At 44.4% G+C, this 13,897-nt stretch overlaps 1 protein-coding gene across 1 annotated transcript in view; it reads left to right on the forward strand.

Moving 5' to 3' along the window:
* The first annotated feature begins 868 nt into the window (after window positions 1–868).
* Window positions 869–13,897, forward strand: part of LOC126481992 (uncharacterized) — a 65,857-nt gene continuing 52,828 nt past the window's right edge. The window contains exon 1 of the mRNA XM_050105956.1: window positions 869–952. Coding sequence (XP_049961913.1) covers window positions 869–952 — 84 coding nt within the window. The remainder of the gene's footprint in view (window positions 953–13,897) is intronic.

The following is a 13,897-nucleotide window of genomic DNA, read 5'->3' on the forward strand; positions in this document are numbered from 1 at the left end:
AACAATGGAAATTCCATGTTGAGATGTCAACAATATTATGAAAAGGATAGATGGGTATTCACCGTAACGATGTCACGTTGAGTTGCAGACAGGTGCAATGAAAAGACTGTTACACGCTGAGCTTTCGGCCAAAGTATTCTTCAGAAAAGAAGGGAAAACATACACGCATTCACACAAGAACACAAACTTCACATGACAGCTACCTCCGGCCACTCAGACCCGATAGCTGTCATGAGTGCTTGAGGTCGTCTGCTGGTGTAAATGCGTGCACGTGTTTTCCTTTCTTTTCGGAAGAAGGCTTTGGGCAAAATCTCGGTATGTAACAATCTTTTAGTTGTGCCTGTCCGCAACTCAACGTATCATGTATACGGAGAGTAGCCGTCTACCCGTTTGGTGATATCTACAACATTAACAGCTTTGAACTGCGAACTGCAGAAGACCGACTGAAATTATTAATAATGTAAATGGTTACGTTGTTTGTGAAAAGCTACGTGCTAGCATAAAAAAGTTCTCCGTTTACTTCCCGCGTCAAATTTGGATAAAATCCCAAGCTTCCGATGACTACCTCCGTCATCTTCGTCAGGAGTAAAACCGACTGTCAGTTTTACCCCAGACGAAGATGAGAAGCTTGGGATTTTATCCAAATTTCACGCGGCAAGTAAACGGAGAACTTTTTTATGCAAGGACTCCGTCGTGAAACACTTTGTAGTCAGCTAGGTGCTAGTCAGCTGCTCAGCTTCTGTGTAAAACGCAACGTTCCAGTAACGTTGATCGCTGAAGCGCTTTCTCACGTGTGTGCTGCTGGGGGCACTTGTTGCAGCAGATGGCCCCGCGGGAGCGACGGATCAACTGCAGCGCGACGCGCTCCATGGCCGCCATGTCGCTCGGCTTCATCGTCCTCGTGACGCCCTGGACGCTGCAGGAGGTCGTCGCAGCGTGCACGGGTTCCAAGGTCAGTGGCCTCTCAACGAGACACAGTATCCATTCACTCCCTCCTTTCTTAATTTCTATGTAAAACAACAGTCAGCGCCGTATATTTTCAATTATGAGCCAAACATTATGACCAACTACTTAACAGCATATTGGTCTACCTTTGCAGCGTAATACAGCATCGATCTTGCGTGGAATGGGTTCGAAAAGTCCTTGACAGGTTTCCATAGGTCTATGCACAGGTCACGCGGTTCCCAGACATTACGGACTGGTGGTACGGGAGCGCAGTTGGCTCCCAGCAGCATCCCACGTATGTTCCATCACGTTCCAGGTCAAACGAATTTGGTGCCCACGACATCAACTCGAGTTGACTACCAAGCTGCTCAAACCAGTGTAACAAGATTATAGCCTTGTGATACGGTCAGTTATCCGGCTGTAAGATGCCATCCCTGTCGGGGAAGATATCAAATTTGAAGGGACACAGTGGGTCCGCAATAATACTCATTAAGTCCACAGCTCTCACGGTGCTTTCAGTTACTAACACATGCCGCAGATGAGTCTCCCAAACAGCATAATAGGCCGTTACCGGCTTGCGTCTGTGGTGCGGCGCATGTATTGAGCAGCCTTTCGCCATGGTGGTGGTGTACATGAGCCTCGACGTATGTTTCTGTTCATCCACTCTCCAGTCTTTATGATCCTGAAACTGTATCTGATGATGTCACTGGGAACACATTGCGGTCGTCTGCTACGGAGCCCAATGTTCAACGATGTATGCTGCACGATGTACGGTCGCAGGTTCGAATCCTGCCTATGGCATGGATGTGTGTGATGTCTTTAGGTCAGTTTGGTTTAAGTAGTTCTAAGTTCTAGGGGACTGATGACCTCAGATGTTAAGTCCCATAGTGCTCAGAGCCATTTTTTTGCTGTACGGTGTGCTCCGAAACACCAGCGCCTACACCATTACTACACTCTGTCGTCATATTTTCCGCGTATAGCCGCTTATCCCACTTTACAAGGAGGGCAAACTTTCAACCGGCATGTTCTATGGCAAATCGTGCACATACAACAGCTTGTCGCTTAATCGTGGCTGCATTGTCTTTCAACAACTTCCAGCTAAGCCCATTCCGAGATGCCCGTTCCCAGGCGCCGGGCTATAGCAGCTAGTCCTTTGTCATAGACATTTATGCCGGTGAATCTCCCCACTTGCGTCTCATACCGTCTCTAGAATGATTTCCCATTCGTCAGTCTCGCTGTTGCCGGTGGTCATAATGCTTTGGTCCATATACACTGCCTGACAAAACCGTGAAGAACACAGAAGGGGAGGAGGAAAAGAAATAAAACCTCACGGAATCACAGGATATGCGCAGTTATTTCAGAAGTGTCAAGTTAACAAACTACTTGGTAGTATGAGCCCACTTATCGGTACCACGTTGTACACCGTAAGGTGTACACAAGTAACGATTTGGCTGGGAAGAGTGTCGTAAAGCCGTTGTATCCCCTCTCCAAGCTGGCCCACTTCTGTTGTGAGTGGTCCCTGACATTCCCGATGGTGGTGCTGTGACAGGCCTGACATCCGAGCTGGTCACAGTCATGTTTTATGAGGGAAAGATCTGAGAACCTTGCTGGCCACGTGAGTCCCTTAACATCAAGCAGGCAGTTCATAAATACGTGTGCCATGCATGAACGAGTACTGACCTGTTGAAAAACAGTACCACAATACTGTAGTCTGAGAGACGAGGACAGAGGCTATCAGTGACGTATCAGTGTGGCATCAATTCCATCACAATCGCCTGTCACCTGAAGTCATATCCGATGGTTCCCCACATCATGATTGAGACGCCCGCTAAACGCTGCAGGACAGAACAGGTGATTAAGATTGTCGAAAGGGGCAAATAAGGTGTCAGTCAGGTTCACTCAAAATTGTAATTTATTATAATTTAATAACACCTTTAAACCAAAATGGCACATAGCCGAACCTTTAGAACTACGAGTTTCGAAAAGGCAATTATTTCACGGCTGAGGGTCTCCAAACAAGAAATCTTAAAAGTTATCAAAATAAAAATGCAGTTAAAATAGCAAATAAATTAATTAAAATATATATGGTATCACAGCTAGGCTGGAAATCCTCAAGGTGCAATACAAGCGGCTGAGGGCCACAATTAAATTTGAAAATTTGAAAATATATTACCATAATCTTTTAAGGCAGAAGGCCGCAATGTTTTTGCTTAAGGGGTAATTTCAAGAATAGGGCTTTAGGCGACTTAACGCCCACAATTGATTTTCCAAAATTCAAAAATACATGAAGTCCATTAAAAACAAGAATCTTTAAATCACTGGCTATAATAGATTATAGACAGACAATTAAACACCAGTGAGAAGGACAATAAAGAAAACGGCACTCAGAAGCCTCCAGGGAGGTCGGTCTGCCCTTGTTAACTTAGATGAGACCGGTGGTGAGCCCAACTACACTTGATCCGTCGGAACCCAACCAGGGGACAGCCACAGATCGACCGACAAAACGACTTGCTTTCCGTCAATCGGTGCATGAGAACTCAACCACCAAAAGTTACGAACGTGATTATCCACAATGCAATATGTGTTAGCTGTTAAAACTGCACACCACGTTGGACAGCAACAATGGGTGAGGAAAGGACGCTGCCTGAAATTACGTTAGTGGCCAGGGCAGGTAACCGGCACACTAACGGTCATAAGGTAGCAAATTCCGCTGGTGCACTCGAATTGTATTCAACCAATATATTTAATTGCACCGCATGGCGGCTAAATTTCAGCAATAGAAACACTCGATGTTGCTCACAGGAAAACCTCCTCAATAGAGAACCACCGAAACGAACCACACAACATGAATGGACGTGGCTTGAATAGTTAAAACCCCTACTCAACTTTGACGTCCTGGGCTGGTGGACCACGAAGCTCGTAGCGATCGGACAGCTTCACACACGCTCCAACACTGTGCAGGGACCGCCAGCGGACCCAGCCGACTACACTGCGTGGAGATAACTTCCCTGGTCCGCAGTAACCGACCGACTCCTCAGAATGCCGACAACATCTAAAACAGTCGTCAGTGGAAATCACGCCAACTAGACACACAACCCGACAAACACTTGAACGAAGACCTGAACGATACCCAACAGTAACTAAACACGCATGAAGACAAATCGGGAATCAATGCACACACACGCAGCAGACTCATGAGCGATCGGCGAGCCAAAACGCGTCGTCCGGTAGGACAACCGACCGACGATCCACCAAGACCGTGGCCCGGCTCAAGCGATGCGTGGCGGCAATGGTTGGGCGACCCATGTCGACACTGACCTCACAGCTCCAATCCAACTGCACTAGTGCTGCACTGCAACTCCTGACTGATAGGTCCGGACTGCGCTCCAGACATGTTCCGACTGACTGGCAGCCGGAACTCGTGACCCGAACTCACTTACGACAGACAACCACTGAGAACTAATAGCAGTCCAGCAAAGATACTACGAGAGGGGATATATCAATACGCGCTGTTAACACCAGTCACGGTCAGGCAAAGCAGCAACTCAGTGACCGTAGTAATTTAAATTAACGTAGTGAGGTGGAAGTACGTTAAAAACAGGGTGTAAAGTACATGATGGCGGGAACACGAGCCACGCACGGCTCAATGTCGCCAGGACTCTCCAAAACACTGGAAAAATCAATTTGTCCCCATCATGTCGTCCTACGCGCCGTCGATGGTCGTCAAGAGTACTGCAGAACTGTGGCTAGCTGAATACAATGGGACGACATTCATCAGCAGTCTGTGCTTTCCCATTACGGTACCACTTCAGACGCCGCCGTTTGTTTTATGGTGCTAACGGCAGCTCAAGCGTGAGATGGTAATTCCCTAACCCGGGTGCTGCTGGTCTCTGACCAATGGTGCAGCATGACAAAGAAGTGGATCCATGACTTGTTCTCGGATGCCAGGCGCAGATTTGAAGATATTACGTTGTGCATTGCGTACTATTAGGGATCCTCCATTTTGATGGAGAGACGAGGTCGACTGAAAAATCTACGTCTTTACCTACCCTCAGATACCCATGCAGTTGAACATTACAGACTGTCACGCCGGAATAGACCACAAATCGGTGTATTGTACGATTCAACCAGCCAGCCAAATAGAGACGCACAAAGAGGCCACTTTCAAACTATGCCACGTTCTGGTAACATTGTGTACAAGAATACGCCACTTACATACTCTACTAGTCCGGGTGACAACATTAATCACGAACAACAGTAATGCACTCTTCTGGCCGATCACCTGCCACAGAGAATTGTTATTCTAATCGCTTACTACCCGATGACGGAGTGTTCTTGTATGTTACACTGACGTCTGACCATGCCCTCTGGCCGCTTCACTTTTTCGTCAGGCAGTGTATATACACTCAACTTCCTCGATTATTTAACATACTTCAAAATTTCATAGGTTGAAGCTCAGCAGGCAGTTAAGTTGAAGAAGAATTTACATCTCTCAAAAGAGCAAAGAAAACCGTCGGTACAACGACGTAAATGCGAAGAAACCTTGGATAAGATAAGAAATACTTCAGTTGATTGACGAAAGAATGAAGTACAAAAGCGTTCAGCGAAATTCTATAACACAGAAATACGAGAGCTGGAACTTAAATAGTGGCAACTATTTATTCACAACCGATACAAAAGAGTTACATGTTTGCACGTGGTACTGTCCGTCAAAGTAGTCACCAGCGTTGTGCAGAACCCGTTACCAGCTATGTGGAAGGCGTAGTATAACGTTAGCAGAGCCTGTTCTGTTGATGGTGCGAATAGAGCGGTCTAAAGTTATGGTGATTCTTTTGTACGACTGTGATGGTGTGATCCTAACGCATTACGTTCCTCCACGGCAGACCCTCAATGCACAGTATTACTGTTCGTTTTTGAAGCATCACCTACAACCGACTTTGCGAAAGAAGTGGCGACACTTTCTGAGCAGCCCACCTATCATTTTGTACCACAAGGCGAGGGAGCATACAGCGCAAGCTGTGGCTGTTCTGTTCGGTCGATGGGACTGGGAAGTACTGTACCATCCACCATACTCCCCAAACTTAAGTCCTTGTGACTTTGATTCGATTCCGAAGATGAAGGAACCATTTCGTGGCATTCGCTTCAGAACTGTTCCAGAGATTCGACAGGCAGTAGACCGCTCCATTAGCACCATCAACAGAACAGGCTCTGCTAACGGTGTACTACGTCTTCCACATCGCTGGCAACTGTTTCTACACAGTCCTGGTAACTAAAGGACAGTGATAGATGCAAACATGTAATTCTTTTTGCATCGGTTGTGAGTCAATAGTTGCCAGTATTTACGTTCCAACCCCCGTACAAATCACTTACAAATGAAATAAACAGGAAGTGCAGGGAAGCTAAGGCAAAATTGCTGTAGCAAAAATGTGAAGAAATAGAAAAAGAAATGTTCGTCGGAAGAACGGACTCAGCGTATAGAAAATTTAAAATAACCTTCGGTGAAATTAAAAGCTAGGGTGGTAACGCTAAAAGTGCAAAGGGAATTCCACCGTTTGCTGCCTCTGGATCACGGGGTCCCGGTTCGATTCCCGGCCGGTTTGGGGATTTTCTCTGCCCGGGGACTGGGTGTTTGTGTTGTCTTCATCATCATCATCATCATTCATGACAGTGGCTCGCTTGGGCTATGTAAAAAATTGGACTGTGTAAAAATTGGGACTTTGTACGTGCGCTGATGACCGCGCAGTTAAGCGCCCCACAAACCCAACATAATCGTCATCATCACCGCTAAACTCAGAGGAGAGAGCTGGTAGGTGGAAAGAATACACTTAAGGCCTCTGGAAGAGGCAAGGCCTGTCGGATGACGGCATAGAAGAAGAAACAGGAATCGACGGGCAACACATGGGGGATCCAGTATCAGAATCAGAGCGCAGAAAAGCTTCAAATAGAATAAATGAGAAGGGATGGATAACATGCTGTCGGAATTTCTATAATCATTGGAGGAAGTCGCAACAAAACGACTGTTCACATTAGTGTATACAGTGTATAACGTTGGCAGTATACTGTCAGTCTTTCGTAAAATCATCATCCACATAATTTCTAAGACAGCAAGAGCCGGCAAATGCGAGAATCATCACGCAATCAGTTTAACAGCACATTCATCCAAGTTGCCGACGAGATTAATAGACAGAATAACTGAAAAGCAAAATGAGAATCTGTCTATGACGATCAGCTTGGCTTTAGTAAAGGTAAAAGCTCTAGAGAGGCAGTTAAGACGCTGCGGTTGATAATGGGAGCAAGAGTGACACGTTCATTGGATTCGTTGACCAGGAAAAAGCGTTCGCAATATGTTCTAAATTCGTAGAAAAGTAGGGGTAAGACATAGGGAAAGACGAGTAATATTCAATAGGTATAAGAACCAAGAGGGAACAATAAGAGTGCGAGACCAAGAACGATATATTCGGATTAAAAAGGTTGTAAGGCAGGGATGTAGTCTTTCGCCCCAACTGTTATGTCTACACATCGAAGAAGCAATAGGGGAAATAAAAGAAGGGTTCAAGAGTGCGATTAAAATTCGGGGTGAATGGATATCAATGATAAGATTTGCTGATGAGGTTGCTATCCAGAGTGAAAGTGGAGAATAAGTACAGGATCTGCTGAACGGAATGAACCGTCTAATGAGTACAGAATATTGATTGAGAGTGAATCGCACGAAGTAGACGAAGTTAAGGAACCCAGCTACCAAGGCAGCGAAATAACCCATGGCGGACACAGCAAGGAGGACATAAAAAGCAGACCAGCACAAGCAATAAAGGCTTTCCTGGCCAATAGAAGTCTGCTAATGTCAAATATAGGCCTTAATTTGAGGAAGAAATTTCTGTGAGTGTACGTTTGGAGCACATCATTGCGTGATAGCGAGACATGGACTGTGGAAAAACCGGAACAGAAGAGAATCAAAGCCTTTGAGACGTGGTGCTACAGAATAATGTTGAAAACAAGGTGGACTGATGAGATAAGAAATAAGGAGATTCTCCACAGAATCTGCGAGGAAAAGAATATTACTGACAAGAACAAGGAACAGGATGATTGGATATGTGTTATGAGATCAGGGAATAACTTCCATAATACTAGATGAAGCAGTAGAGGGTAAAAACTGTAGATTAAGACAGAGATTGGAATATATCCAGCAAATAACTGACGTAGGCTGCAGTTGCTATTCTGCTCCGGTCGCAGTGGCTGAGCGGTTCTAGGCGCTTCAGTCTGGAACCGCGCTGCTGCTACGGTCGCAGGTTCGAATCCTGCCTCGGGCATGGATGTGTGTGATGTCCTTAGGTTAGTTAGGTTTAAGTAGTTTTAAGTTCTATGGGACTGATGACCTCAGACGTTAAGTCCCATAGTGCTCAGAGCTATTTGAACTATTCTGCGATGAAAAGGGTGATACAGGAGAAGAATTCGTGGCGGGACACATCATACCAGTCTGAAGAGTGATAACTCGAAAAAAAAAATGGGTGAATGCTTCCACAGCTAGGATCTCTTTCTGTTAACATAAAATAATTTACCAATGTTTTGTCTCCACCTGCGGGAGATACCCTTATAAATACAACTGACAACATCAGAAGCACAAGGGGCCCCCAATATACAAGAGCATTTTGAGCTCCGTAGAGCGCATCAAGATTTGTCACGTGATGCAGATTGCGTGGTTACCTTTGACTAATTACCTCATTCTCCATTAAAAGTTATCGACTTTTAGAATCACCTTCTTGTTTCCCTGTCTCTTAAAATTTTCACAGTGTGTATATTATGATCCTGATGATTCTCCTGAGAGCTTGATACTGTGTTATTTTTGTGTAATATCTCTCTCAAAATGCAAACTAAATGTTAGTAAAGAATGTTATACATCAGCCGCAGCCTCTCAGCCCCAAACTTTTAACGTATCTAATTTAATACTTGTTTCCCCCATGCAGTTGTTGCCTGAACTGCAGATTCTAGCGCCAGGCTGACTGTTCCTGTCCATTATTCTAGCGTTTCCATAAACTTCTTTTCTTGCCCTTTCTTTCTGGTACTTCGCTTTGTGTGCGATACGGCCGGCCGCTGGTGGCCGAGCGGTTCTGGCGCTACAGTCTGGAAACGCGCGACCGCTACGGTCGCAGGTTCGAATCCTGCCTCGGGCGTGGATGTGTGTGTTGTCCTTAGGTTAGTTAGGTTTAAGTAGTTATAAGTTCTAGGGGACTTATGACCTCAGCAGTTGAGTCCCATAGTGCTCAGAGCCATTTGAACCATTTGTGCAATTCCTAACTTGCAGAATTGTCGGTTGTCCGCCTGGATCGCGTAGCATCCGGGCGGACTCTCGAGAACTGTAGAACTTCGTTTCGTAGTTTTCGTAGTTTACCAAGCAATTTCGTTCCTGACACCCTTTATACCATCACATTTCCAAAGTTTGCGATTGTATTCCTTTGTGTTATCCACGTGGTCAACCATTCAATCACATACAATGCCAATATCTGAATAAACCCATTTTGGGTATTAAGCCGCGTCATTATAAACTCCAAAACAAATAAAATGCCAACGAGCTGACCGCCTGCAGTAAGTCGCCCTGAAGAGGACTGCTGCAAAGTCGGTCGAAACGCTGCGTTTCAGTTGTTTTAGTGTTTCATAATGGCGCAGCCTAATACCCAAAATGATTTTATTCAGATTGTCACTGGCCGTTAAAACCTAAGAACATAAATTAATGCCAGTATTCCTCCATGGCGTACTCGTGTCTACGACACGGAGCGATAGTTATCTAGAACTTATTTTGCTACGCTGCAAGCATGCGACCGCACTGACTTATCCGGTAAGCTCGATGAATGATTCATAGGCGGTTTCCAAAATTTTGTCATTTGCTGCAATACTCTCGAGGTTTCTGCGGGTGTCATGGTCACTGTCGTCAGGAATACTTTAGTTTGTGTTCAAAGAACATTCTGGCAGTTCTCAAAATCTCAGAAATGGACGAAAGCTTTTAATCAGTCACTCGTGTACATTCTGGTGCGGAAACGGAAAACTGCAAAAAGTAAAGCCGATGCCTTAAAACAGGCATTTAAAAAATTATTCACACAGAAATACCGAACAGAATTACCATTATTTGACCACTGCACAAAGCTCCACATGAATGACGTAAGAATAAGGGTTCCTCCTGCTGAATAAATTGTAAATAATTTCAGAAAGAATAAGGGACTAATGGAATTACGATTCGATGTAAAACAGAGAGTACTCCGCAGCACTGGTTCTTCTCTTAGCCCGCATTTATCATGAATCTCTCGCAGCGAACAGTCGGAAGCGAGTGGAAAAAAAGCCCGACTACTCCCGTATATATGAATCGAAAAAAGAACAGGTGCGCTAAATTAGAGACCAATATCCTTAACTTTGATTTCCTGCAGGATCCTTGACCATATTCCAAGCTCGTTTCTGATTAATTTCCTAGGGGGAGAGAGAGAGAGAGAGAGAGAGAGAGAGAGAGAGAGAGAGAAAGAGAAATTTTCTGTCCATAAAAGAGAACGATTGAGCCGCTTGTGCAAAGTACAACTCACTTTCTTTCTCTCTCTCTCTCTCTCTCTCTCTCTCTCTCTCTCTCTCTCTCTCTCTGTCTGTTTGTCTGCCAACAGACTTGTGCCTGATTTGATGCGGCCCGTTATGAATTCTTCTTTTGTGCCAACCTCTTCATCTCAGAGTGGCGGCATTTACGCCCGAGGTCCCTAGATATTTGTTTGTTAGTTTTTGTATATTCCTGCTTATATCTAACACTTCTTGCTATCCAATGATGCAGGCTATATTCAATTACTTATGGAAGACTTTCAACACTGTATTACTCTTCAGACTGTTAACTGCCTCGAATACTTCTTGAGAGACAGAATCCCTGGGCGGAGAGCATTCATCAGAGAGAAGGGTAAAGTGCCCATATTTCGAGTGGTTGCCTAATTCCTGGTGGCTGAATATCTCCCATGCTTGGTGCTGTGCTGCGAAGCTCGCTGCAACAAACAGTAGCGATGGACATTCTGATACGCCTTTGTGAGTTTGGCACCGGAGCTGTTAACGTTTCGTTCTCCACAGCCATTTTCACAGTGCGGTCAAGATAAATATTTTCTGCAGAGTTCCGTCGGAAATCCTTCTTCAAGCCAGGTAAGACGTCCCTTCTAAGTGTTTCTTGTTTGATCCTGCCCACTCGTCTCTTTTAGGTTGCATAGGAATCCGTTTTCTCGGATAACTAGACAACATATAAGCATCGCATATTAATGGAGTTTATTACAGTAATTGAAACGACAATACTTAACTTTTGTTTCTACATGATGAGTCGCAAGCAATTGGCGACACGCAAATAATCAATGTCCTTTGATAGATACAAATTCCACGCAAACTAATCACACAAGTTCAAAAGTCACTGTTATCGTTTATATCACAGCGGCTTTTCTAGTGCACTTCTTCTATTGCCCGGGTCTACTAGTGTGCCCGCGGCTAGGCGGCGCGTCGCTTTGACTCCTTTGGTGTACAAGCCGCTCCAGTCGTGGTGACGGATAACTTCAAATGGTTCAAATGGCTCTGAGCACTATGGGGCTTAAAATCTGTGGTCATCAGTCCCCTAGAACTTAGAACTACTTAAACCTAACTAACCTAAGGACATCACACACATCCATGCCCGAGGCAAGATTCGAACCTGCGACCATAGCGGTCATGCGGTTCCAGACTGAAGCGCCTAGAACCGCACGGCCACACCGGCCGGAGACGAATAACTACTCTCCGACTGCGGGAGATATCTTCGGAGATGCAGACGTCTTTTTAACTTTAAAGATGTTTTTCGCAGTCGGAGACGAAACGTCAGGGAATAGTTTTGTATATCAGCCACGGCCGCTCAGCCCAGAAGCTGTAACTAAATTTGTTAGCTAGAGTTAACAGTAATAGAGGGTCGATTTCATGGGCGAACATCCGTTGGACGAAAACGAGAAAGAATCTAATTGACTGGTTTCTGTTTTTTTCCGTAACTCAAATATGGGCAAAATCGTTCACGATCAAAAACGAGTTAACAATAGCAACATTTCTCTGTTTCAAAACTAGAAGAATTTCATGGAAAATGTCACGAAGACGACCATCACCTTAATGCGTGTTAGGTCGAAAAAAACAGTTGTGCACTTCACGAAATTACTGTTATTATTTTTACTGTTTCAAAGCATTATATGCTTACCGGTAAATGTCCATGAGAATGGAAGGAAAAACTCGTTTTTCCTACCCTTGTTTTCTAGTTTGAACGAATTTTTCCTTTTCTAGATATTCGAATCGAAGAAATGCAGTGATTTCACTGGTGATGATGTGCTATATACCACTCTTTAAGTGTCAGTCAGTGGTCTCTCTCTCTCTCTCTCTCTCTCTCTCTCTCTCTCTCTCTCACACACACACACACACACACACACACACACACACACACACACACACAGTCAAATGGACTGACTTTGGACGATAACCTGAAATAAAAATCAGTGCCACTCTGTAACCAGAAGTCATAGTGAATGTCTGGTAATCCTGCTCAAACTTCTTTCTATTTAAACGACACATCCTACGAAAATCACTAACTTTATACAGAATTATTTTCGTTGCTCACGTAACTAAAAACGTAGCAACTGTAACTTTAAGATTTTAAATAACTTTATAGAATAGACTCTATACGTTAGAATAACACATATTCTGAAGATCATGAGACTCACAGGGCACCAAGACTTTCCTATAGTGCAGTAGCGGACAAAGATGTCTAACGTTGCATCGATTTTGACCGAGCAATCTATGCTGCTTCAAAAATTTAAAATTCATTCTCTCCGCTTTCTTACTGGTATAGAGATTTTTTTTTTTCAGTTTCACATTTTTTGAAAGATCACAGTTAAAAAAATGATTATTAATTTCAGAAGGTCTGTTCAGCGGTTGCAGCTTACTACGGCACTGGTGTGAAACAAGTTTTATCTCGAAAATGGAGATCACGGTGACTGATAACCAGCCTCGCAGACTCTTGGCTTGCTTTACTGGATAGTAATGCGGCGGTCCTGAGTTCGATTCGTGATGCTAATCTCGAATATTTGTGTGCTGGGAAGATCCTGAATGGAGTTCAGTCCATCTCGTGAGAAGCTGGTCGAGAAAATGCCAGAGGTTTTCACACGCAGAGAGCGGAACTAGTGTTAAATCAAAAGTCACAATCAAAAATCTAAAGGCGATTTCTCCTCAAACTTAGATCAGTGTGTCTGAAGTAATTGTTAGAACAAGTACTTCAAATCTGTTTATTAAGTTGGATAGATGGCTGGTAGCGGAGGTACGAATAATCCTTTAAGAACCCGCCAAAACGTAAAACACGCATGACGTCAGATCGGTTGAACTTAGAAACCATGAGATGTCAGATCGGTTGAACTTAAACCATGCGAAGCGACTTCTGTCATCCAGCCTCCTACGGCCAATCCAGCGATCGGGTACAATGTCGATTAACCAAATGCGTACTGATTTATTATGCCAGTGAGGTGGCGCACCTTCTTGACGCCAAATAAAGTTCTGTGGTTCAACTTCTTCCAGTTGTGGGAAGAGCCATAGTTCCAGAGCGATAAACTTCCCGCCTTGGTACGTCACAAAAAATATTCAATTTAGGGGAGTCTCGTTGAAACTGTACCATCTCGTGAGGATTTGCTGACCCCAAGATCCGCACATTCTGTGTTCACATTTGCACTTAGGTGAAATGGCGATATATCACTGAAGACGATCTTCATCGTCATGCATTTACATTTCGTTTGCAAAGTTGGCATGTAAACCCTTACTCTGTAGGATTTGAGATTGTAATAACTGAAAACGACAAGAACGTTAAAAGTATCCACACAGACGTCACCGTATTCCTATTTAACGAGTAGCCTTCAGAACTGATTTCTTGGGCTACACGTGAAACACTCTCTCATTCGTC

The sequence above is a fragment of the Schistocerca serialis genome, chromosome 5 (assembly GCF_023864345.2).
Source record: "Schistocerca serialis cubense isolate TAMUIC-IGC-003099 chromosome 5, iqSchSeri2.2, whole genome shotgun sequence".
NCBI lineage: Eukaryota > Metazoa > Arthropoda > Insecta > Orthoptera > Acrididae > Schistocerca > Schistocerca serialis.